The 26,102-nt window shown below is 55.0% G+C and overlaps 2 protein-coding genes across 7 annotated transcripts in view; both read left to right on the forward strand.

Moving 5' to 3' along the window:
* SRGAP2 (SLIT-ROBO Rho GTPase activating protein 2) overlaps positions 1–5,225 on the forward strand; it is a 106,401-nt gene extending 101,176 nt beyond the window's left edge. For all 6 annotated transcript variants that reach the window (XM_086765458.1, XM_086765461.1, XM_086765460.1 and 3 more), the window contains one exon: positions 1,681–5,225. In XM_086765458.1, the coding sequence (XP_086621584.1) occupies positions 1,681–2,064 (384 nt within the window). In that variant the 3' untranslated portion in view covers positions 2,065–5,225. The remainder of the gene's footprint in view (positions 1–1,680) is intronic.
* A 7,792-nt stretch (positions 5,226–13,017) lies between these two features.
* IKBKE (inhibitor of nuclear factor kappa B kinase subunit epsilon) lies at positions 13,018–25,614 on the forward strand. The gene is made up of 20 exons (XM_086765535.1): positions 13,018–13,113; positions 13,870–14,010; positions 14,373–14,502; positions 14,747–14,928; positions 15,224–15,384; positions 15,872–15,982; positions 16,272–16,451; positions 16,792–16,994; positions 17,414–17,478; positions 17,559–17,650; positions 18,473–18,574; positions 19,862–19,937; positions 20,027–20,139; positions 20,407–20,483; positions 20,703–20,742; positions 21,365–21,466; positions 23,380–23,476; positions 23,760–23,863; positions 23,975–24,046; positions 24,794–25,614. Exons 1-20 carry the CDS (start codon positions 13,027–13,029, stop codon positions 24,825–24,827), a joined length of 2,169 nt encoding a protein of 722 aa, XP_086621661.1. The 5' UTR covers positions 13,018–13,026; the 3' UTR covers positions 24,828–25,614.
* Positions 25,615–26,102: the final 488 nt, after the last annotated feature.

Below are 26,102 nucleotides of genomic sequence, written 5' to 3' on the forward strand. Positions count from 1 at the left end.
GGCAGAACAGAGAACACCTGAAAGTCAGGCTTAGATTTGAACAAGTGACAGCCACCAACGGGGTGAATGATGTAAATGTTATGGATTTTCCTCTTCCGTGAAGGATCTTCCCTATCTCCCGCTCCAAGCTGCTGGATGTGCCTGCGCGCGTGTGTTGCCGGTAGCAGCTGTTCCCGGTGTGCCGTGCTCTGGCTGAAGCCAAGGAATGCTGGGGTCTCGGGTTACAAAGCCGGCACTGGGAGACCCAGCTTCTCCGCCTGGCTCAGGAGTTTGTAGGTCTCTAACCAGCTGGGCGAAGACGTCTGAAAATTAAACATCGTTTTTATTGACAAAACAGCAATGTCAAGTAATAAAGAAGGTCTGAGTAAAAATGGGATACATATTCTGATGGAGAGTTGTGTTTTGCCATTGTGACTATCTTTAGCCCACTTATTCCAGTGGAATTACAGTGTATGGCTCCTGTTGTCTTCATATTTCATTGTGCTTCCAAGGCTTTGGTTGACATAAATCAGGTTCTTTGTTTTCTCAATTAAGCTGTAACTGGAGTTGTTCTGTCTCCTCCTCCTGCCAGAACCTGAACTGCATTGTTTCACTGGAGAAGAGTTTGGGGAGAAAAGGAAAAGAGGAGGGGAAAATCAAAAGAAAGGGGAGGGGGAAGCTCTGTTAAATTAGTATTTTTCTCTGCCCTGCAGTATCTGTTCAAACAGCATCTAATAATTATAATGCGTTTTTACGTATTTTCCCTAACTTTGTCAGTAAAATCTGCCTGGCCTCAAGACTCGGAGGTGTCGGGTTACTGTCTCTGGTTTCTTCCACCGTTCCTTGACTGATTTACCTTCCCCACCCCCTGAAAAACCTCTGAGGAAGCTGAAAAGCTGGAGCCAAGCTGTGAGTCACAGAAAGGCTGAGCTCTTCTGCTCTCCAGCGAGTTCTGCGCACCAGTGGGCTCCGCAGCGCAGGCTGCAGCAAACATGTGGCTCCTGCTACGGCCGAGAACAAAAAAAAACCCGCTTTTCACCTCAAAGTTCTCCTTTTATCTATTCGCTAATAACTGTAATGTTTTATAAGAGGAAGGAGAAGTGCCAACTTGAATTTCTATATATGTTTCTGATATCTTTTGTGTTCTCCAAAACATTAAAATTTTGGGTCCGGTGTAGTACCTTTCTGGGAAGGGAAGACTGCTCAGACAGCAGGAAACCAGTGAGGCAGCAGGAGCACACCAGGATTTCGACATTCGGTGTGTGGCCCATCAGCCAGTGTCAAAATCATCAACCCTTTCCTCAAGAATTTACTCTCCTGGATCTTACATTCCAAATGAAGTACAAGAACGGATCCTCTTACCTCGAATCGCATGCTGTTGTGCGTTTTGGGGTTGTACTTGTCTTTGAAGTCCAAGCAGCGTCAGGACCAGTAAAGGACCAGATCAGCATCGAGAAAGTGCTAGGAATTATTTTGGTCCCCGTTGATGGAAAATATTACTGCTTCTTGGCCTCAGTCTGTAACGCTGTGTAGTTTGGCATGGGTTTCGCTTTGACACCTAAAGGTCCTTGACCTGCCAGTTGATTTGAGTGTTGGTGTTTACAGGCTGAAAACAAATGCGTTGTTCTCCAAGGCTGACTTTTGTCTCTGTATTTGTGTCTGGGTTCTGTTATTCACTCTGTTTCTCTTTTGCATTTGCAGGATATCGAAGCTACTATGAACTCTGCTCTGAACGAGCTGCGGGAGCTGGAGAGGCAAAGCAGCGTAAAGCACACACCAGATGTTGTCCTCGACACGCTGGAGCCTTTGAAAACGTCTCCAGTGGTGGCCCCCACCTCCGAACCTTCCAGCCCTCTGCACACTCAGATCCTCAAGGACACTGAGCCGGCTTTCCAGCGCAGCGCTAGCACGGCCGGCGACATACCCTGCACCTTCAGGCCAGTGAAGTCGGTCAAAATGGCCACCCAGGTGAAACCTCCGGCAACTCGACCCAAGCCGACGGTTTTCCCCAAAACAAACGCCACGAGCCCCGGCGTTGCCTCCTCTGCGTCTCAGCAGCCTGCTGACAAGTCCTGTACTGTCTGATAAACTCGATGCTGCTCTGTGGGTATAACTGTGTTGTTTCCAATGAAGGGACTTGTGGTAAAGACTTTGAAATTCCTATTTAACTAATTTTTTTGAACTTCTGCTGAAGGTTAGTTGTGAACTGCTACTTACTGCTGGGAGCGCTTCCCGGGAGTGAACCAAGTGGTAACAACCTCGTCCCACGTACCCGTATCAGTGACGTTCGTAAGGCGGAACAGTTCATGCCACGCGTCAGAAATCCAGTGTCGGGTCACTGTGAAGCTGAGGAGGAAAACACAGAAGAAGCGATGAGTCGGATCGTGGTTTCTAGTTGATGCTCTGTACAAGTGTTTGGCCACTGAAAGAAATATTTAGTGGCATCATGTTTTGAATACTGGTGTAGTGACTTGTATATTCTGTGTTTCATTTATCACAGGGAAACAATAGGATAGATTTTAGTCTACTGCATGTTTTGGTGCCACTGGTTACGTGGAGCTTGGACATGCCTGTTTCTTGTGCATTATTATTATTATTACGTCGCCCGCTGGTGCCACGGTGGTTAAGGGTCTGTCTCGACTTCCATCGCATCCTCTGGTTTTGTTTGTTTGCTCCCCCGTTCCTCCCCCCGGGGCCAAAGCTCTTGGCCATCCAGCCTCATCCTTTAGTCGACACTTGCCACGAAGAATAGTTTACTCTGGAACACTCTTAGATTTTGTGGAGTTATACGTAATATGTGTCTGTGCAAATATAAACAAACGTGTTCCTGAGGTCGAGGAGCATAGGAGCCCAGTTGCTTATGGACAATCTAGCTGTTTTCCCTCTTTGCTCTCCCATATTTAAAAACAGCTTTATTGTTTTTCAGTGTAGTGTTCAGCCTGTAGGCTGTGATGTGGTGTGTGGTCTCAGGAGACTGAATGTAAAAACAAGCTAACTTCTGAAAACGCAGCGTACTCTGATGGGAGTTCATTTTCTAACGCACATGTTCCTGTTTTGACCGTATATCCAGATGGATCCCTACCAAAATCCCAGTTAAAAGCACTGTAAAATCTTCAACCAGAAGTTCTCAAGCTTTGTATCTTCTCGCTCTTTCTGGTTGCAAATGCTTCGGTCGGTGGCTGTGACCGCTGTGAACTGCTTCAGGGGTCTCCGCTCTTATAGAGCGGTGTGGGAACGCTGCTGGGGACAGCGAGGTGACAGCATGCAGCTTCTGGAGTGGCTTCCCTGCGTGTTCCCTGGGAGACTGGCATGCCTCTATCGGACTCCAGACACATGAATGAATTCTTAGTATTTGTATTTCTATGGTAGGCAGCAAGTGCTTCAGCGGCTAGCAGGCTGCATGAACTCTTTTGTACTCTACTGAGAATGTTCCACGATGCTAACATTTATTTAATTTTAAAAAAAAAGGCATGTGCCGCTTACAACAGTAAAGAAGATCTTGCAGTCCCACAAGAGAGGAGACTCTGGCTGACCCTCGGTTCACCTTGGTCCCAAACTTTTCTGGGATTTAAAAAAAAGCTGTGCATCTTATTTTTTTCATCAACATTCAGGCAAGGACAAGATAAGAAAAGCCATTTTTCTCTCCAATTTAGCTGAGTTTCTTTTAAATTTGTGGGTTTCTAACACTTGGCTTCCTTCTGACTGCAATGTTGTCTTAATTGGGACTTAGTAATTAAAAAAAAAAAGAAGAATTCATTTCTAAGAACAGTTTCTTCAGTGTACCTTCTTGATTGATTTAGGATGTTACTCAGAGAAATGAACGGGGTTTTACTGTGCCCTGTCCGTCCCCACACGCACACCCCCATCTGCCCAGAAGCCCTATATCCATACTCATGGTGGTTTTTAAAAACACCAACTTTTTGTGCCCGAAATTAAGAACAACTGAAAACTGGGGAGCACCGGAAAGATTTCGGTGAGAACACTCCGCTACTCGTTTCTCCGTAGCTGATGTGCAGCAGCAGGTCCCCGGGAAGCCCCGCGGTACGTGTGTGACTGTCACCGCACCTCGCCCTGTTCCCCTCGCGGGGGAAGATCCCAGCAGCGCGACCAGCGACCTTTGCTCTCAGGTTCTGATGGACTTCTACCATCAAGGAATCACTTGTTCTTTTGGAGAAAAATCGAATTAAACTGGTAATTTTTTGCTCAGGCAGAACTTTCTGGCATTTACTTTAAGTAAGGAATTTTTGGGTTCGTTTTCTTTCTGGTCGTGAACGGCCAAAGTTATTCTGTGTCAAGAGCAGGATCTCTGTAACTTTTCTGTGACTCATTTGTAATGCCTTATTTTCTTTATATTTTTATGCCTAGCATTCATGTTTTTAAGAATAAATGTCCAGCCACGCACAGCAAATTTGGAGGAGATGCTCTTTTCCATCTTCAAGGTCTGAAGTATGAGTGGAAGTTGAGATTAAAAAAAAAAAAAAAACCAAACAACTCTTTCAGGTTACTGTAACAGCAGCTGTCTGTGTATGAGTTTCTGTGCTTATCTCTAGCGTCCACAGCTCTGGGACAATCCCGCTGTCGAGGGGAACGTGTTCCGCAGGATAACCTGTACGTTGAGAACTCAACTGGAATTTTGGTGTGCACTGTGATTGACACTTACACGTACAGCAAGCAATACGGCAGGCTGAAGATCGTCCTTCCTCTTCCACGTGCTCTGGATCTGGCCAGCCAGCAGAAAATTCACACACGCACACACACAGGAGATTAAAAACAAAAAAAAACAAAAAAAAAAAAAAAGGAAACTTTTAGCTTGTCTGCTTCACTCTGAACATAGAAGGTTGAGAGAACATTTGCCACAAGTGTTTTACGACCAGTCGTTGCAGGAGAGGTGGGGAGGAGAAACTGGAAATGTCGGCACCGCTCCCTGCAAAACCAGTGGGCTTCTTGCAGAAGAGACCAACGTAGAGTGGACAAGTACGACACAGTGGTTTGCTTGGGGAGGTATCCATGTTCCTTCGTATCTTCATCTTCAGGAGAAATATTAGCTCTTCCATGGGAATTCTCTTTCATGACTTTTATGTAATGTTTGTGTCAAATATAAAGAGAAGTGTTTGATAACTGGAATACGTATGTCTGTTTGATAGTGCTTTGTATGAACAAAGAATTCTTGTTCATCAGATGTTGGATTGAAATAATCCAAACCAAAACTTTTAAAATAAAACACGATTTTAGGTGATCAATCGTAATAGTTTCTGAAGCTCTAACCTTTTTTTTTGTGGCATTTCCCTAGCTGGGAACTGGGCAGCGTGCGTCCAGGGTTGCCGAGTTCCTGCCTCTCCAAGGCAACCCAAAGGCTCGCAGTTTACGCCCTGCGAATCTGTTCCTCGTGTCAAAGCAGTGGGACACGACCGAGCTCCCACGTTATCTGTGCTGGGTGGTTTGTTGCAATGAAAATGATTAAATAATCAGAGTGCACTGTGACAGCAGAAAACAGTTGTTGTACCTGTATGTATTTTGATACCTGTCCAAACAGAGTCTTTGGGTTTCCTGTGATGAATACCTCATGTTGAGTTTGGGGAGTTTTTGTTGATTTTATTTTTTATTATTATTTTTTTTTAAGGCAAGATTTTTCTTGCACAAAAGTAGGTTAAGATAACCAAGTTCTCATAAATTTATTTACTGAATCAAAACACTTCAGAGTTTGGCAAGAAATTCCATCTGTTCTGGTTCCCCACCTCGCACTTGGTACAGGGCGAGCAGTCGCTCGGCTCGCCTGCGCGCGTGGAAGAGCTCCAGCAATATTACAACAAAAGAAGTTGTCGCAGATGGAGTTTGCTGCCTTATTTCTCTTCTGTGTGTCAAAACCTCAAATTGGGTCGGACATTGTATACGTTTTGGGATCCTTTACGTATGTGTACCTAATAGACTGGACCGCTGGAGTATGCACCGAGGGGATGCTGAGGGGAGGCGATGCTCTCAGCGGGGCATTGATTGCTGGCGAGGCAATGGTGATGATGGAAGACATCCCCGTGAAGTCAATTTGGTGATGGGCTTGGTGAGACGTTGGGTGATCTGTTCCCCCTCTGCGCTCAGGTGTGGGGCACTGGTGTGGTGGGCCGGGTCAGGTACCCGCGCTGCGCAGGATCCAGCCCTGACTGCACGGGGTGCGCTGCAGTGTAAATCATTTACCCGCTGGCCTGTGAACCACAAAGTAGGAAAACTGCTTTAAAAAAAAAAAAAGGAAACTAGAAGCGCGATGTTCTCCCGGGGGTGCGCGCCCTTCCCCACAGGATGCTTCCAGCCTCTGCTGGAATCATCCATCACTTTCCAATCTAATCCTCTCTCCAGATCAGCTTTCTGCTTGTCTCTCTGTGTGCGACAACTTGGTACTTGAAAAAAAAAAAAATTTTAAAAAAAAGTATACTTGACCCACTGCCTTGTGCCTGCCGAGGCTCGGACGGGCTGGCGGCTGTGTCACACGCAAGCGGCGGCGGCGGTTTTAATCCCTTGCCTCTGCTGACCGCCCCGCCAGAAGGCAGGTGAATTATTTCCCAGGCTTGGTTCTCGGAGTCTGTTTTGGTGGATCTAGAGACGCCAAAACAGCAAGTCAAGGCTGGGAAAATAGAAAAAAATATTTTTTTTTCCTGTTACATTTTGTGCTTCCTATAATGTAGTTTGAGACAAGAGTGGTGTTCTTCAACGATGGGCCGAGAAGAGGTGAGGGCGGAGAGGGAGGGCAGCTCCCTGCTGTACCAATACTTGGTCAACCACGCTTCACGCAGGGTGAATATTTACCGGTTTGCGTGGAATGCGGATGGACCCTTCCCTTTAAAGGCACTGTGGTAACCTTACTTCTGAAGTGGACTTCACCAGCCCTTCCCTGCGGGCAGAGTCAGTCCTGCGGTCCAGTGGGACTGGACCGTGAGTGTGCCAAACTGCGGAGCAATACTGGTGAGCCGCTGGAGCGATACTGGTGAGCTGCAGGTTCCTCAGAAGACCAGCTCAATGTAGCCAAAACGCGGCAATTGCTGAAAACCGCCTCTGGCGCGGTGATGTCGTGGTTCTGCTGCAATGTAGGGAAGTTCGGTCGCGACGTCTGGGAATCCTTTCTGTCGGTGAAACCTCAGCCCTGCAGCCGCGGGCTCGGGCTTGTAGGGCGCGTTGGGGTTTGGGATTTTACGGACAGCGGTTGTTTAATGGTGGGATGGAATGTTCTTGCTAAAACGGTTTCTGTTGTTCCGTGTCTTCTACACCAATATATATACGGTGTACATATCCGACTGTGTGCAACTGAACTTTGTATACGCGACTCTGTACAATATGGAGGCACATCCTTTTTTTTTTTCCTTTTGGTACGGTATTGTACAGCGGTAGGAGTACACGTGTTGGGAATGTTGAATCCATCCTGGGGCAACAAAATGTATCCATTGTCATTAGCAATAGTTTTGGAGAAATAAATGTTTTGGGAACGGTGGAAACGCTGACCTACGGACGCCCGTATGTGCGGAGCGAGCGTGTCCGCGTGAGCGAGCGTGGGTGTCTGCGGGTGCCTGGGTTGAATTGGGGGGCTGAGCATCACCCATGGGTGCCTTCCTCAGCAGGTGGCATGGACTTCGGGACTTTTTGGGGAATCCTTGGGAGTTTTCTGTGAATGGCGGCAGGTAGGTAGAGGAAGAATCCGCAGGACGCAGAAATACGCAGCGTCGTTCGTAGGCACCGGGGTGCCCGATTGCGATGGGGAGGGAGCAACGAGGGGGATCTGAGGAGTGAGTGACTCAACCGCGGTGCTTTGTGTGCGGCACCCGTGGCAGGCAGAGCCCCGCGGTTCCCCGCCCCAGGCTTCCACACACCTGCCGGTAACACGGGATTCGGTAAAGCACAACCGTCCCTTGCAATGACCTGATTTAAAAACGCTTAATCTTCAGCGGTTTCCTGCAGAGAACGGGCCTCCAACCGCCGGGGAAAGAGGATTTAAGATTGAGATTATGGGCTGGATCGTCATCATTATTACTGCCTTTCCCCATCTCAGTTTTTCTGATTGCCTTTTGCAGAGCACGGTGGGGACACGGTGTCAGGGCTTTGTCATTTGGGATTCTTTTTCTTTACATTTCAAGGAATTAATTATTTACAGGGAGGTTTGATGTTTAACCGAGCCGTTCTGTGCTGGGCTGGAAGTCAGCTGGGGACAGGTGACCGCGCCGTCCCTGGGCGAGCTCCCGCGGGGACGGAGCATCCCTGCGCTCCCCGGGGACCGGGGCGAGGAGGGGGCTCGGGCAGCCGCTCCCCCCACCCTGGTTGTGTCCCACGTCCCCTGTGAAAGCGGCTACTGAGGGGTTCAAGAGCTGGGAAGCCGGGATGGTTTTACTCATCAATTTAGTAGCTCAAACTGGAAAAAAAAAACAAAACAAAACAAAAAAAAAACCCCAGTTTTGTGCAGGTCTGGTTTGTAGCAAGGTGGGACAGACCTGTGCCTCTACTACACAAAGGAATTGTATTTTATTTTTTTTTATTAAATGTGGGGACTGCAGACTGGGGCTTTGCCATGGTGCCGCTGTCGTCTGCTTGCGCGGAGGCGCCTTCGCCACCCCGGTGCCCGCGGCGGCTGGCGGGGGTTTAGCAAATTCCGGCTGCACAGGCCGGGAGCGTCCTGCCCGGCATCGCTGTTAAACTGGAACCACAGCACGGACCCTGAAACTGGGCCGTGGCTTGTGCAGCTGGGCACCCACCTTGGCTGGCCCGAGGACGGCCCCAGCGCCGCCGCCGGGCTCTGCCTCCTCCGGGAGCGGCCGGGGGAGCCGGGAGCATCCTCCGCAGGGATGAATCCGGCTTCCCTTCCGTCTCAATGAATCCTCCGCTGGTCTCCATTGATTTTGGGGGGACGCAGGTGGCTTCTGGCACGTTGGTTTGGTTTTTGTTTTAAATGAAATAGGATTCACGAAGGTAGCGGGGTGACACAAATAACAAATGAGTTTTGATTTTCCGTCGCTGCTGTCTGGCGGCGCACAGGACACCGTAATCCCTTCAGCTCTTCTCATCGCATTGTTTCCTCCAAACCACAGCTGGACTGGAGCCTCCCCTCACAAACCCCTTGTTCTGTTGGCTTTTAACAGAAACCCAAATGTCTTGGTAAGCGGTGGAGGCTGCGCTCGCTGCAGCGGAGGTGCTGAGGGAGGGAAGGCGACGCCGGGGTCTGGGACACGCGGCCAGGCCGCACCCGGTTCCCGCTTCGCTCTGCTGGGACCAAGCGCACAAAGGCCAAGCTGGGTGTGCAAACGGGTGTGCAAATGGGTGTGCAAGCCAGCGTGCCCCCGGCGAGGGCTGGCCCCTCGGCTTGCGGCCATGTCAAGCGCTCAGCGTGTGCCGAGGAGCGGGTTTGTCACCGGGACGGCGCGGGGGCCGTGGGCTTTCGCTGCGCCCCAGGCGTCTGTCCCAAGCCCCCCAGGCCCAGCGCCCTGCTGCAGGCAGAGCACGTTGCTTCACCTTTATATTTTTTAGCTTTTGCTGCCACCAGCTGGAACAATTATTTTTTTTATCGCAGTCTTGGAGTCAAGGCCGCGGTTTTGCTCTCCCAGCCCACGGGAGATGGGCGCTCGCGCCCCACGCAGGGTTTTGTCCCCCGTGGGCGCGTCTGCGTCACGTCGCTGCGTGTCTGGGGTTCAGTGGGATTCACCAGTTTCTGGCCATGGACGTGAACAGCCTGAGCAGCTCAGGGGAGATTTGGGTTGCAACCCCGAGACAGAGAGGGTAAAATCCGCTGCTGGGGCAGCCAGGGAAGGGAAATAAGCTGTAAAATTTAAAAGGCTAGTGAAAGAAGGGAAAAAGGGGGTCTGAAAGGAGCTGGGTGAGTTCCTGGGGCTGGACTGGGATCGCCCGTCGAGGCTGGACCTGAGCTGCTGGGTTAACTGGGACGTCCTGGGAGTTCCTGGGCTCAAAGGTCTCTAATTAATCTGTCACGATTCTGCCATCAAGGCAAACGAGCTTCCCCTTCGGGCACGCCTGTGGAGAACCGTGTGAAAAGACTCGCAGGACAATCTGAAACTTATCTTTTGTGGGTGTTATAAAATACTTGAATTATTTCCTTCCTGTCTGTCTTTACCCCTCACCAGCCCAAATCTGCTCACCCGTCTGGGAAGTCTGAAGCAACGCGTACAGGTCTGAAGGCTCAGAAATCGCCGGAGTCTGGGGTTTCTGTGTTTAACAGTCTTTGTTTCGGTTTCTTTTTGCAGTAGAGAGCCAAACCGCGGGCCAGGCTCCTTTCCTCTCCTACCAGCCCTGGCCGGGCTCCTGCGCGGGAGCCGAATCTGCCGAGCCGGGGCGGGTGCGCGGGGCGGGCGTGCGGTGCCAACACAGCACTGCGCGCACTCCGGACCCTTGGCTGCGGGCGGCTCTGGAAGAAACTCCGCTGGGATTTCCCTCCGGAGGTTTTACTTGTCCCTCTTCCCTGTGTCACCTGCTCTTATCTCTTATCTGGTGGGCTGAGATGAGAAGTGAGCTGATTTTTTTTTTTTTCTGCAAGGGGAAAGGCTTCTTGAGCATCTCCAGCTCGAATCAATGATTTTTCTGTCTGGTGGGTGTGGGATGGCGCAGCGCAGCCCAGCCAGCGCGTACCCATGCGCATCCGCAGCGTGTGCGCTCGTCCCATTCGGAGGGGGCCAAGCACAGGCTGAAGGACACAGAAAATAAGGCTGGAAATGGCTTCGAGAAGTCACCCCGTCTCTTTCTCTTCCTGTTAGCTGAGCTGCAGCAAAATGACTTTAATCACAGCGATTCAAAGCTTCGCTTGGTTGGAGACGCGCGTCGCTCGGCTTCCGCAGCTGCAGACTGTCATGAGCGCTGCTGCCTGGTGCCGCCCGCAGATGCGGGTTTGGTGAGCTCAGGGCGAGGGCCAGCCCGTGCCCCGCGGCTCCGCTCGGCACCTCTCCGGCGGGATCCTCATGCAGGCTCGCGCGTGGCTGGGAAACAAAGCTCAGCAGTAATTAGCAGACTAGTTAGGCACAGGGTTTGTGTGCAGACTGGTGAAGTGCCCTATCAATTTTTTTTGGATACTCCACACGCTTGTGTACTCGCACACTTTTGCAGGCTTTGTTTTGTGAGGACAGGGCCTTCAGTGACACGTCCACACTAGCCCAAAATAATTCCTGCAGCGAGAGCCTGGCTGCTGGTGCTGAGGTGAGGACCCTGAGGCTGGGTGAGGCGAAGCGTGGGCGCCTCAGAGCCAGAGTGAGAGCAGGAAGCCTGCACAGCCCCGCTCTGCTCTGTGCAGGCAGCGAGGGTGTGCCCTGAGCACCCTGCATCCAGTGTCCCATCCTGCATCCCATCCTGCATCCCACATCCTGTGTCCCACTCTGCATCCTGCTCTGCATCCTACATCCTACCTGCATCCCACATCCCGCCCTGCATCCTGCTCTGCATCCCACATCCTGCGTCCTACCCTACATCCCACTCTGCATCTCGCGTCCCACCCTGCATCCCACATCCTGCCTCCCACTCTGCACCCTGCTCTGCATCCCGCACCCTGTCCTGCATCCGGCATCCCACTCTGCATTCCGCATCCCACTCTGCGTCCTGCCCTGCGTCCCCTCTGCCGGCTGCAGGCGGGCGCTGTGAACCCCCACCTGCTCTCCCTGCTGCCTCTGGTCCTGGCAGGGTGGGCACCAAGGGTTTGGGGCTGGTTCTGGTCCCTCGCTGGGGACATCCCGTGGAGGCACCACTGTGGCTCCAGGTTCGGTTCCTGGAGGGGCCGTGGGGTGCTGCCCGCTGATGGCGTGGGACACACGGCGTCCGTGTTCACGTGGGGAGCAGCGATGCTCAGCCCTGACACAGCCGAGATGAGAAGTCCTCGATCCACCCGGTCCATCTGGATCACCACGTGGCTCCCGGCGGGAGTGATGCTGGCAGCGCAGCTCGGGAGCCGGGGAATGCCCCAAAACCTCCGCTCTGCCCTTTGCTCACCTCTGGAACCCTCTGGAAGCGTTTGCAAGCGCTGAGGCCGGGCTGGATGAGTTGCTTCACAGCCATGGGGGCTGGGTTTGCTGCGGGGGAAGGCTCAGGGCTCTTTTCTCTGTTTTTACTTCCTCCCTCCTTTTCTGCGCTTTTTTGTGAGCGGTTTCACCCGGGTGAGGCTGAAGGGCTGCCCCTGGGGATGGGAGGCTGCGGTCCCGCAGGAGCCATCCCTGCGCCCGGGTGCCGGAAGCCCCTGGGACCTGTCACTCCTGCAAAACAGCTCTTGGACATGGACGGGTTGAGCTGAACTGCCCCAGCCCCGGCACGGCGCGTGGGCACCCGTCCGGTGACTCCGTAGAGCGGGACAGCGGCCGCAGCTCGTCACAAGTGCATCCTGACGTGCGAGGCTGCGTCCTGCGCTGGGGCCAGCCGGGGCTGAGCGCTGCAAAACGCTTATTTACCGTGCTGCTTTTTTTTTTTTTTTTTTTTTTTTTGGCACAGCAGAAATTGCATCTTTGCTCTGCACCACTGGGTATTCCCGGAGCCCATCCCGGCCGCTGGGCCTGCGGGGCGGCTGCGGAGCCCTGCGCGCCTGGGGACAGCTGCAACTCTGGGAATTTTTTTTCGTCGAGCAGGAAGCTGAAGCATTTCCTCCTCCAGCCGCAGCTGATGCTTGCAGAGCGGGTTTTGCAATCCCGTAGGTTTCTGTTCTCGGGGCGGGGAGGTGCCTCTCGCCACCTTGCAGCTCGGCGTTTTGTTTGCTCGTAATTTTTTTTTTCTAATTTTTTTTTTTTTTTTTTTTTTTTTTTGGCATCTGTCAGTGTTTCGCTGCCACCCCGCCGGGTCCCAGTGACAGGGGTGGTTTTTTGGCCTCGCTGACGGCTCCGTCCATGCGCGGCACCTCGCCTGCCGCTGCCGCTCGGCCCTGGCGAGGTAGGAGGCTGGCGGCTGCCAGCCAAGGGCTCCGGCCCGCGGCCAGCATTTACCCCCCTGCATTGCCAGGCCAGGACGGATGAACCCCAGGGTTCGGTGGCGGGGCTGGCGGAGGCCAGTGGCCCCCGGGGGTGACCCATATCCTTCCCCCCCGCAGCGGCACAGCTGGAGATGCAGAGCACCCCAAACTACCTCTGGAGCACCGAGGACCTCCTGGGCCGGGGGGCCACAGCCTGCGTCTACAAAGCTCGGAACAAGGTGAGGGGGGGGCAGCGAGGGGGGCAGGCACCCCAAAACCGCTCTGTTCTCCGTCCCTCCTGCCCCACGGCACGGGGATGCCCGTGCTGCGCTCCTCTCGCCTTCCCGAGCGGAGGCTGCCGGCAGCATCGCGGGCTGCTTCGGGTTTTATTTTCATTTTTCACTTGGTTCCTTCGCCATGGGCGCCAGCTCCGGGCCACGGGTCAGGGGCGGCTTTCGGGGCGCTCGCAGCCGGGTCCTGCTCGCCGGCTGCCGACGCTCCCATGCGTCGCGGAGGGGAAGAATCTATTTTCGGGGGAATGCCCAGAGGTTTTGAAAACCCCGTCCTTGGCGATTTGCATATTTCATGCAAACACTCGCCGGGCTTGGAGTAGAGGCTCTCCGCCTCGCCGGCCTGTGAAGTCGAAGCTGTCTGCGCGGCCGAGCGGGAGAGGCGGCTGCCAGGGCGGTTTGGGAACCGTTCCCGTTCCCGTTCCCCCCGCCAGCCCCGGCCCCAGCCGTGAGCTGTTTATGACGCGGTATAAACACGCTGCCGGGCAGCACGTGGGCTTCGGGGACAGGAAGCGAAGGGAGGCGAATAACAGCGGTTTGCCTCGGCAGTGGAGAGAACGAAGGCTGTGGGACGCCGGTTCAGAAAACACCTCATGCTGTCAGCGTCGTTTCCATCCCGAGTGGGATGTGGGAGCGGTAATGGAGCTGACGGAGCTGCTTAGGGTCACCTCCTGTTTCTTTTTTCTCTTTTTCCTCTTTTCCCAGAAATCAGGAGAGCTGGTTGCTGTGAAGGTCTTTAATAACACCAGCTACCTGCGGCCCCAGGAGGTCCAGATGAGGGAGTTTGAGATGCTGAGGAAGCTGAACCATCAAAATATTGTCAAATTATTTGCTGTGGAGGAGATGGTAAGCAGGACCTCAGCTTAGAAACCTGCCATGCCAACTGGGCCAGTAACGAGAGGGAGATGGTCCGACCCGCGGAAGGGGAGCGGTGGTCCCTTCTCCTCCCACCTCCCTCCAGCTCCGCACCAAGCCTCAGCCCAGCCCTTGGTGGCACTGGTGGCACCGGGTTGCTGGGCTGGAGCACAGATGTGACCTGCTGTTGTCCCCTGGCCAGGCACGTGGCACAGCGGGGCCGTTCTCCAACACTGGTTTATCCGACCAGGAGAAACCCAGGGAGGGGACCTGGTCCTGCCTGGGGTGGGGGGGACAGGCCCCTGGCTGCAACATGGGGCCAACCGAGCGCTGACGGCTGCTCCCCGCCGCAGGGCAGCAGCAAGCAGAAGGTGCTGGTGATGGAGTACTGCTCGAGCGGCAGCTTGCTGAATGTGCTGGAAGACCCAGCGAATGCCTTCGGCTTGGCCGAGTCCGAGTTCCTCATCGTGCTGCAGTGCGTGGGTGAGTGCGGGGGTCCCTGCGTCCCCCCACCCCTGCCGAAGCTGTGGGATGGGGACGCTGCGGGCACCAGCTCTGTGCTACGGATGTGAGGGCCAGGCTGAGCCGTCAGAAACTGTACCTCCGAACAGGGGAAGCCTGAGGGTCTCTCTTGCAGAGCTGGGTGTCCCCTCTCCGTCCCTTCTCACACTCCTACATTTCAACAAAACGCACTGGAGCAAACGCCGCCGTCCCCCCTTGTGCCCAGTGGCAGGGATGAACCACCTCCGCGAGAACGGCGTGGTCCACAGAGACATCAAACCCGGGAACATCATGCGGCTGGTGGGGGAGGACGGGCAGAGCATCTATAAGCTGACAGATTTTGGGGCTGCCCGAGAGCTGGATGACGATGAAAAGTTTGTGTCCGTCTACGGGACGGAGGAATATCTGGTGAGTATGGCGTGTCAGCAGGCTCCTGGGGGAAGCTGGTCCCCGTCCCTCCGTCCAACAGCTGGGCACCTTGTAGAGAGCAGCAGTGACCTGGAGAGCCCCAGTTCATGGGGGCCACCGTTTTTGGAGAGGAAGGGCTCGGCATTTTTGTTGTAGAGTTACCAGCAATGTTTTATTCAGAGGACCCAGCAGCAGAAGGGGCGACAGCAAGGAGCCAGCTTTCCATCCCAGCGCCCAAGGCTTGATGCCCGCTGCAAACCCGCTGAACGCCTGGCGCTCTGCTTCATCCCTGCAGCACCCGGACGTGTACGAGCGCGCGGTCCTGCGCAAGCCGCAGCAGAAGGCGTACGGCGTCACCGTCGACCTCTGGAGCATCGGCGTCACCTTCTACCACGCCGCCACCGGCAGCCTCCCCTTTGTCCCGTTCGGGGGCCCTCGCAGGAACAAGGAGATCATGTGGGTGCCGCGTCCGGCGAGGGGGGGGGGCTGGGTGCTGCTGCCGGGGCAGGTGGGACGGTGGCTGGTGGCCCTGGGGGCTGCAGGACAACCTGGCTGGGGCTCGGTGCGTGCCAGCAGCACTGAGTGACTGGGTGCTGTGGTTTACGGCTCGCTTAATCCCAAATTTTCCCCAGAAAGCCCTGAAATGCAGCCCATGGGGAGTGCGCGTGTGCAGCGTGGCAAAGGATCTGTGCCCCCTTTACCGCGTTTGCCCTCAAAATGCATCCTTGTCACTTTGCGCCTAAACAGCTGGTCAAGGAGGCAGGGCTGATGTTTGCTTGAAAGTTTTTGACTGTTTCTTGAAGTATTTTCCCTCTGTGCATTTTTTTTCTACATCTTTCCCAGCCCATCCATGCCCTTTCCCTCTTTGCTGAACCCGGGGGAAGTAGCACCCAAACAGAGGCCACCTGGCTCCTTTCACCTGCGAGCAATTTCCTTCCAACAGGTACAAGATCACCACCAAGAAGCCTCCTGGAGCCATTGCAGGGGTCCAGAAGCAGGAGAACGGGAGCATCGAGTGGAGCTACGAGCTGCCCGTCACCTGCCAGCTCTCCGCGTGAGTGTCCCTCGCCGGGCTCGGCTCCCGCTGCGGGTCTGGCGTCCCGGCACCGCGGCCGGAGAAGGCATCCCACCTCAGCACGGGAGGTTTTAACGAGGCAGATGAGCTTTTCAGCTGCAGATGCTGCAGCCCTCAGACCAGGTCTTTGCTTTACAGCTGGGAAAAGGGGGTGCAGGACAAGGCAGGGGCTCCGTCGTACGGGAGCTTGGCCTCTCCCCGACCCCGCGGTCACCGCGTTCACAGCTTGGGGTGACACCGGTCCGTGCAAACATCTCTTCTGCCGTAGGGGGCTGAAGGACCAGCTGATACCCATTTTGGCTAACATCCTGGAGGCGGATCAGGAGAAATGCTGGGGGTTCGACCAGTTTTTTGCAGAAACCAATGACATTTTGCACAGGATCGTGGTCGACGTCTTCTCCCTGCAGCAGGCTTCCTCGCACCGCATCTACATCCACTCCTACAACACGTAAGGGCACCAAGGCCGTGTCAAAAGGGAATTTGGGAACCGAGCTCAGGAGCCTCAGCCCCTCACTTCAGCAGATGAACCTGGGGGGCGTGCCCGTTTCCCCCGCAGCGCAGTTAAACCAGGAAAACAAGCCGGGCTCAAAGCAGGCTTGGCTGGGGAGTGCATGGACCGGGGGCTGTTGGCTCCCGGCGTGGCACATGGAGACCCCCGTCCAAGGGGCTCTGCTGACCTTGTGGGACATTTTGCTATGAGAAGAGGGCGGCAGGCTGTTAAAGCGATGGAAATCTGAGCGCTCGCCTCATTGCTTGTTCCCCATCCTTTCCTTTCTTTGTCATTTCAGTACCACCAAGTTTTTAGACGCTGTCTTCAAACAAACAAACATAGCCCCTCACCATCAAGAATATTTTTTTGAAGGTCATCTGTATGAGTTGGATCCTAATCTACAAGCTCATAATTTCTGCAAAACCATGGAACGCAACCCTCTGACCCTGCTGAGCAGCGCGGAGCAGCCGGAAGACGTGGTAGGAGTCAGATACAGAGACCGTGAGTACCGCTGGCTTGGAGATGTGTCAGGGCAGGCAGGGCGGGTGCTGTAAGGGGAATTTGCTTAAATTATTATTGTTATTGTGACAGACTGTGATGGACAGCAGGACGTGGAGGGGTTACAGTGCCCGAGCAGGATTAGAATGTTTCAGGGCAGTTTTCCCTTGCCGTGTGCTGTTGCTCTGTGGCTGCCCGCCACCCCGGGCTTTGCAGGGGATTCGTGCCTCCATCCGTGTTTCCAAAATATCTCCAAGAGCTGCACTAAGCCTCCAGCATCGCAGCTGCTCCTGCACCTGAAACCCTGCGCGGCTGCGGGGTTTGCTTCGGCGGGCGTGAGGTGTCCCTGTGGGTCCCCAGCTGCGGCGCGGGGGCTCTGGGCTGGCTCCCCGCAGCACCGTGACCGCTGTCTGTCTTTCCAGCGGCACTCGAGTTTCCCAAGTTTGTCCCCAAAGTGGACGTGGTGGCGGACTGCAGTGCAGCCAAGGTAGGTGGGGGTGCCGGCGCAGCCCCGGGGGAGCTCCGGCTGCGGAGGCGCAGGCGCCGGCACTGCCCTTTGCTTTGCAGAGCGCGGTGGGCGCCGTGCACCAGACGCTGCGCATCGCCCGGGCCCTGCGGTGCTGCCGGGAGCTGCTGGCCAGAGGTCTGCACTGGGTGATGTGAGTGCCGGAGCCGCCGCGGTCGCGGGCAGCATGGGGGTGCCCCATCCCTTATGGAATTATGGAATCATAGACTGGTCTGGGTTGGAAGGGACCTTCAAAGCCCACCCAGCCCAACCCCCCTGCCAGGAGCAGGGACATCTCCAACCGGATCAGGTTGCTCAGAGCCCCGGCCAACCTGGCCTGGAACGTTCCCCGGGATGGGGCATCCACCACCTCTCTGGGCAACCTGTTCCTGTTCTCACTTCCCAGCACCGAGAGCTTTGTGGGCTAGGAGTTAAACTCGGGGTTTTCCAGGCACCCCCAGAGAGCGCAGGACCCCCACGCATCCTCGCAGGGCACTGGGAGGGAGCGCAGCACGATGGCCAGCGTGTCCCCCAGTACATGGGGGACACAGGTGCCAGGCTGTGAGGGGGGCTGGACCTATAGGAAAATAGCACTCAGTGGTGTGAGGATGCTCCTGTCCCCGTTTGTTACTGTTGAGTCACTTTTTTCCATTCAGGAGATGCTGAGGAAGCAGCATTACTATTGTTATTATTGCTGTTATTATTAATATTATTTTGCATTTTCACTGTCCGACCCATTTCCTTTGGGGCAGGAGCGTCTCACGCAGTGGCAGGACAGTGCCCAGCAGGCAAGAGCCCTGCTGCCCAGGAGCTGCACCCAGTTTTACCTGAGTCCAGCCCCCCATTTGCTCACAAGCAGCCAGAGAGCAGCCCCCAGCCCCATCCTACCACCCCGCCACACACGGGCCAGCCCTGGGGTGGAGGTCGGGCTGCCGGGGAGCACGCGCTGGACGGGCCATTTTCTCTCTCTCTGCAGCGGGAACCTGAAGACGGAGTGCTCGAGGATTTTGGAGCAGAGGAGAGGGGCTGTCGCCGTGCTCGCCTGCCTGCAGCTCACCGAGGTGAAGACCCGCGTGCTGTAAGTGTGGCTCTGCAGCCCTGGGGACGCAGGCGCTGGGCAGGCACTGGTGCTGCCCTGAGGCTGCTGCCGATAAGCTATGGGACCCTCAGAGGTGCCTGGATAATGAGAAATAAGTAAAATTCCAGGAGTAAGGTGGTAGCTGGAAGGTAAGAGGCTTTTTCAAACGAACCACCCTGGCTGTTTCTCCCTCATTGCTGCAGTTTTTAACGATCGGTCCCTGGTTCCCTAGAATTAGTCCTTGCCCCGTGGCTCCTGCTCCGGGGTTTTCAGGCTGTTACAGCCCACGAGCCATGCAGTAAGTGTGAGGAGGGGCCAGGGTTGCTGCCCTCAGCTCATGGCAAGGGGAAAAAGCGTTGCTGCTGCCAGCAGAGTTAAAAGACCGGGCAGGATGGGATCAGCTGCCAGGTCCTGTCCCGGGTCTGGCCGGCATCGCTGACCCCGCTCCCTCCAAACGGCCTTGGAGAGCCGAGCGCGAGGGCATCGGAGAGGGCGGCTGGCGGCCCATCACGCTGCGTTCCCCCCATCCTGCCCAACCACACCATCCACCATGAGATGTCGCTTATTTCCATCCAAGGGGCTCCGCTGACAGAGCTCTCATCTGAGGCTGGGTCACGGAGAAACCCTGGGCTGTCCTCGCCAAAACTCGCGCGCCCGTTCCCACCCCAGGGAAAGCTGACCCCATTTTATCTCAAGCAACCCACGGCTCCTTTGCTTTTCTATTGTTTTGTTGTAGCGGAAAAATCTTTGCTGCTGCGTTGCTCTTCTTTTATTCCTTTCAATTTAGCAAGCCTCTGAATTTCCATTGCATCTGAAAAGACAGGGACACACGGATCCCATTGGCTTCAGCCGGGCGAGCGCGGGGCCGCAGTGCCGAGAGCACTGCTGCTGCCGCTGGATGCTGCTGGCTGGTCCATCCCTCCCAGCGCGGTCTGGGTCTGGATCGGGCGGATTTCTGCTGACTTAGCCCGCAGGCACGGCTCGGCGTTGCCCTCGTGCCAGCTGCAGGGAGACAGCCAGCCTCCGCTCCTGCCCAAAGCCAGTCCATGTGAAGCTAAGAATTTTGGAACAAATTGGACACGACAGGGCGAGTTTTTACCGCATCAGCACTTTGCATTTTGTGGCTCAGCTCTGGCACCTGAACGCAGAGTTTTTGCCCCAGCAAATCGCAGCCTGGCTCCCCACAGGACTCTGACGCTGCCTCCACCACGGGATGGATTTTCTTCGCCTGGGTGATGGCTGCTTCAGGTTCATGTTTTTAAGGAATATTCATTTTCTGACTTTCAGGTACGAGGCTGTTCCTGGAGGCAGCGGGGTGCTGGCTCTGAAGGACGTGGCCGCGGTGAAGACAAGGCTGCAGCGGGTGAGCCCCCGCGGGCGGCTCCGCGGAGCATCCGCCGGCACGGGCAGCACCCGGAGCGGCCGGCCCCAACCTCTCCTCCCCGCCCGCAGGTCGCTGAGGAGCTGGCTCAGTGCTCCCACAACATCTTTGACTTTCAAGGGGCTCTGGACAGCATTTTGTCCGAACTGGTGAAGGACAGGCAGCAAGTGCATGAAGACAAGAGGTTTGTAGCGCCGGCTTTCCCAGAGCCCCGGCCAAGGCTCTGCTGTTCGCAGCTGGGCTGAGCAGACGTCGCTGCGTGCTCCCAGCTTTTAACCGCCCCGCGCACACGCGTGTGACACTGCGTGATGTCCCTACGTACAGACACGGGTAGCAGCAGTGTCCCCTCGTTGCAGCCTGTTCAGATTTCACCCCAAAATCCTAATTTCACCCCAACCTCACGCCCTGCCTCTTGCGCGGCCTCACGCCTCCCTCCCCATCCCAATTGCAGCATCCGGCAAATCGAGTGCTGCCTGGAGAAGATGCAGCTGATCCACAAGCAGTTCAAGAAGGCCAGGACGTGCCCGCGTAAGTGACGGGGATGGCGGCAGCAGGACCGTCCCTGCGCTGGCCTGGTGGAAGAACAATTTCAGTTTGCTGGGTTTAGCAGTTATTTCTGTGGCATGACAGCAGTCCCAGGTGCCACAGCCTGGAAAAACCCCTCGAGTGATCTGTGTGCTGTGGAATTGCCTGTTTATTGGGCGCTGAACAGGAAAACATGTGGTGACCGGTGTCTTTCCTCCCCAGGGCTGGGCTACAACGAGGAACAAATACACAAGCTGGATAAGTAAGTGCCAAGCCTCTCCGCTGCGTTGGGCTGGGGGGAGACGCGTGCCTCGGGCTGTCGCTCCCACAGCGCTCGCTCAGTTTGTGAGCGTTCAGTCACTGGGATGCTGATTTGGGAAGCATCCCTGCTTTCATATCCGCTTAACGTCCAGCGGGAGTAAAGCACCTGATGGCTTTTGTACCTTTAAAAATCCTCATTTCAGTTTCCACTGAAACCAGGGGAATTTAACATGGGCGAGAAATGAAATGCACGCTTCAACATACCAGGGGTGGTGAAACCCAACGGGCAGCTCCTTTATCTTAATTAATCTTTGCTCTAGCCTTGGACATTTGCCTTAAAGCCCAGGGCAGAGACTTCTCAGAAGTGCCCTGGGGTGGGATGGCAGCTCGGCTGGGTGACCCACCTGGGCCCTCAAAACCTCCCTCTCCTCTCCATCATAATTTGATTTTATTTTCTGAATAACACAGACACAAAATTGATGACTGGGTATCCGATGCCTCTTGCTCCGTTCGGGAGCCAGCTTCAGGTCTCCTGCCGCGTGAACCGTGCTGTTCATTTTCATACATTTAAGGGAATAACGGCTGTTCCCTCTTTTTTTTTTTTTTTTTTTTCCTGGTTTTAGGGTGAATTTAGGGCATCTGGCCAGGAAGGTTCTGTTGATTTTCCAGGATGACTGTGTCCAGCGGTACCAGGAGGCCCTGGCCCTCCACGGCGGCAGGATGAGGTACCCCAAAAACTCTCTCAGGTTTTGGGGGCTCTGGATTTTGGACCCCAGCGGGGCTGGGAGCGGGGACTTTCTGGTACCCTGCCAACGCCCAGGGCTGCCCGCTGCTCCCTGCTATTGATGGGGTGTTGGGAGGTGGAGATGATGTTGTGGTGACTGCTGCTGAGGGACTCAAAGCAACAGCTCTGTGTGCCTGCAAGAAGTCCTGCTGTGTACGCCGGTTCTTATCCCAGGCCATGTATTTAAGTTTGGCTTTTTTTTTTTTAAAGCCCTCTAAACTTGAAGTTTGACTTCAAGCAGCTGGTTTCCTTGCTCTCTGATGAGGAGACGTTATTTTATCAGGACAAAATTGCTATTGAGACAGAGAGATCTGCTCATTAGGAACGATTTTCAGTTAAGCGGTGTTTGGGGAATAATGCAAAGAGCGAATTACCTTGCAGTGACTGAGCACAACCCACCGCGTACCACAGCAGCAGCGAGCAGGGCTGAGGGGGAGGCAGGTAGGGGAAGGGGATGTTGCAGAAATTGGATTTTTATTGCAAGGTTGCTTTCAGAAAGCAGCATCCATTCCCTGGGGCCGCCGGTGTGGGCGGAAGGGGAATGATTTTCCATAACGCCTTAGAATTAAACCCGGTGTTTGACCCGGTCCCTATTTCTGATGCAGAGAAGCCCTGCGTAGGATATATGGGGGGGGATTTTTGGGGTAGAAGTTTGTCTCGGGCGCTCGGGAATGCCCCAGCACAGCAGGCAGTGTCCTGTCCCTGCCTCCCCCCCTTTCCAGCCCCAGCCTGTGCAGCCGGGGCTTTCCACGCTGCACGCCCTCGCCCACGGGCAGCTTTCACTTCAGGGACAGAAGCTGCTGCCCGCAGTCACCTCCCGCCGCTTCCCATCGCGGGGCAGTGAAATCTCCCCTTGGCTCCAGCGGGAATTTTGTCTGGGGGTGAGGTTCCTCTCTGGGCATACAGCCCCACCAAACCCAGCAGCACAGGAGCCCCGTCTACGCTGGAGGCTTTTACCTTTGCTCACAGAGAGAAAAAAAAGCTGCTTTGTGTTTTTCCGGAGTATTTTTGTATCTTGTTTTGTGTCCTTAGGGAGAAGGCATCGTGAGTCACAACTGGGTATTTTTAATTTATTGTCACTTCAGTTCTAATTGTCCTGGTTTGAGTTTCTCCCTGCTGGCAGCCAGGGTTTGTGGTGTGGTGGCTGTTTTTCTGGGGACTGGAGGTGGGCCGTTCACCTTAAATATTATTTTCTTTTCCTCTTTTTTTTTTTTAAAGCCAAACAAAACCAAACCAAACCAACCCTTTTTTTATACAACTCAAGTCGCGCCTGCCGGATGCCTGGGACCTCTGCCCCTGGGGCCCCTTGCCCTGGCAGGAGCGAGGCGGTCGGTCCTCCCCAAAAATCGTGGGAGGATTTATTGCCGAAGTGGGGGCAGAGCAGAGGGGGGCACTGGGCACACTGTCCCGGCACGGCTCGGTCCATGTCGCAGAGCCCACCGAGGCGCTGGCCCCAAGGACAGGCTCCAGGGGGAACTTTTCTGGCCTTCATGTGCTTCAGATGTGAAAGGAGGGGATGCGAAAAGAAATACAGCCCCAAGGAGCCTTTCTGAGCAGATGCTCGGCCCCCACGGGACACGGAGGGCCGGCCAGTGATGGGCTGGGGCTGGCTCTCATGTAGGCAACACTTTCCCTAATTAATTTGCTATTAGTGTTGTTTGGATAACCTTGGCTATTAGCAGAGCTGCAGTCGTAATTACAATGCTGCCGTGACTCATTCGCTTTCCTCCAGGATTTTCACTTGGACCCAGAAAGGTTTGCAGAAAGCAGTACAGAACTAAAACACGGGAAAAACCATAATGACCCGCGCTGCTGCTTTTTGACTGGAAATTTAGCCGTTGTTTTTCTTTCTAGGAAAGTTTGTGAGATAAAGAAACATTTGAAGAGGCTCAGCAACCGCATCAGCGCCTGCAGCGTGGAGACGACGGAGTGCCAGGACTGCCTGCAGAGCGTAGGTGCCGGGGACGCTGCCGTGCGGCTTTTCCCTGCTTCCAGGCATCGCTGCCATGGTCTGACAGGCTGCAGCCAGCCAGCCGGTAGATGCTGCCCTGGTCCTTCGGTTGTTTTATTTTGTTCCTCCTGGAGAGGTGGATGTGCCGGGTGTGAGTGCGTAGGCGTCATTTCCCCCAGTGCTTTGTCCCGGGGTGGGCACGCCGCGCTGCCGGGAGGGCGCGGGCACCGCAGCACCTCGGGGTCGGACCACCGCGAGCTGCCAAGGCTCTCCGTCCCCGCAGGCTCTGGACAGGTTTCTCCAAATGGAGACATGGAGTTTGGCACCGGTTCCTCCCGTGCCTTCACCCATCCACCTGAGGCAGGCACGCCAGGAGATGGCTTTTCGGTGAGTCCTTGGGAAGAGGCTCCCGGGGAGAAGTGGGACCTGCTGCTCCTCATCCTCTGCATGAGCAACGGGGCGAGCGCTGGGGGTAAGGGCTGGCCGTGTCCCTGGCAGGATGCAGGAGCTCCTGGAGCAGATGAGGTCGGTCACTTGTGATCTGCAGTTCAACAACAGCATCATCGAGCGGTGAGTAAGAGCACCCAGAGACGGTGATTCCTGCCCCGAACACCGCGACGTGCCCGTGCTTCCCTGGGACGGGGTGGTGTGGCTGGGTGGGATCCCTGGGATCCGCGAATGAGCGCTGGCGCGGGGAGCTCTGCCTGGTGCCGAGCACGGCTGTGCTCCTCGTGGGGTGGTTCACACAGGGCTTTTAACGGCACCAATTTTACATCATGGTCTGGCAGCAGAGGAGTTTCTCTTTCTTGGGAGTGTACGCATGACCTTCTGCAAACGCTGTCATGCCCGCACCCTCTTCCCAGCCTTTTTCCTCTGCTGTGTCCGCTGCCAACTGCCAGGGAGAAGTGGAGACTTTCCGTGTCTGGATGGAACTGTGCAAAACCCAGCATCCCACTGCTGACAAATCCCCCTGGGTTTCTTCCTCTGCATTTTTTTTTTTTTTGAGGACCTTCATGCAAATCAGCAATGTGAATATGCGTAGCAAAATGTCCAAGAGTTTCAGATCAGATTTTAAAAGGAAAAAAGAAGTCGGTCATTCACCTCAGCGCGGTTTTTATAGGACCAACTGTTGTTGCAGGATGTCCACTGTGGATAAGGGGATAAGGAAAGGTCTGGCGGGCTTTCGATATGAGGAGCTTATCCCAAGAGACACCAGAACAAGTCCAGAGCTCGGTGCCCAGCCCAAATCATAGGTTGGGACTGCGTGAGCCCAGGTGACCTCTTGCTAGCCTAAAGCCTCTGGGTTTGTTCCCGCAGGTTAAGCGGGGCTGCCCCCACTCCCGGTGTTTGAGAGATGCGGTGAATTTGCGGCTGCTGAAGCAAACTGCTTTCCACAGCAGGGAACACTGACAGCACTTTGCGTCCAGAGCGCCGGAGACGTTCGGCGTTCGTGTTGGAGGAGCTCTCTGTGTCCTACCTCTCCGCTCCAGCACTTTTGCACAGTTCGCCAGCATTACCTTCGAGTGGCCTGCAAGCCTTGAGCCTTGCAAAATTTGACCAGAAATTTGGGTGGTGTTTTTCTTTTTTTTTTTCCTTTTAAAAAGTGCTTGAAGGACTTCACGTTTTTCTAGCTTCTCTGTATCACAGTGTTGGGTGATGAAGAGGAAGAGGCTAGACAGATAAATTTTCTTTTGCCATCTTACTCGTGTAAGGATGACACCCACTTTTAACTTTTACCGTATCTCTGCTCCCTGAGGCTCCGTGGAGCGGGGCAGGAGGACACTGTACCTGAGGAATGAGGGCCAGGACCCAGTGCTCTGCCCGGGAGGCGACGGCACGGGGAAGGCTGGAGCCGCAGACCTCTGCCCGTGGGCACTGCAGCCTCTCCTCCTGCTCCGGGGCTTCGCCTCCAGCCCAGCCCAGTCTTTGGGATGCTAAGGGGTTTGGGAACGGGAAGCCGAGGGAGGTGTCTCTGGTTTTGGTACTTTTTTATAAGTGTAACTGAGTTCTGGGTTTAAGCACGTGGGGGTGTGTGCCTTCTCCAAACAGCCCTGTACTGAACCTACAGCTCCATCCGCCGAACCTGGAGGTGCTACTAAACGCCAAGGCAAAATCCAGACGAAAGGGCTCCCACGAGCTCTCTCCAGACACAGCTCTGCCAGGGAAAGCAGGGATATCTGTTTTTCTTTTAGATTAAAGATGAAAGGAAGTCCTAAGCAGTTACCTCTCCCATCAACACACAAGGTGAAAGGGTGCATGTGTCTATGGAGGTGACAGCAGCCGGGGTGGTAGAGCTGGGACGGGGACAGGAGGGACCCGGCAGGTGCTCTTTGGGGCTGGCTGTGGAGGACGTGTGAAACGCGTGGTTCCTCTTACGCTCCCGAAAAATAGGATGGAGGGGAAGGACATCATCCCCCGGGAAGCACACAGAGAGCTGTGGAAGGACCCTGATGCTCCGCATCAGGGCCGTACCCAGTCCTTTGTTAAGGGTGGTCATTATGCTCCAAATTTCCTACAGTTTTCTGACCTTGGGTTTTATGAGGAGCTGTAATCTGCCGGTTATCGGCTGAGTCAGCCGCTCACGAGCGGCGACGTTGCGGAGCAGCGATACGGGCAGCCTGGGGTC

The sequence above is a fragment of the Chlamydotis macqueenii genome, chromosome 23 (assembly GCF_036417535.1).
Source record: "Chlamydotis macqueenii isolate bChlMac1 chromosome 23, bChlMac1.mat, whole genome shotgun sequence".
NCBI lineage: Eukaryota > Metazoa > Chordata > Aves > Otidiformes > Otididae > Chlamydotis > Chlamydotis macqueenii.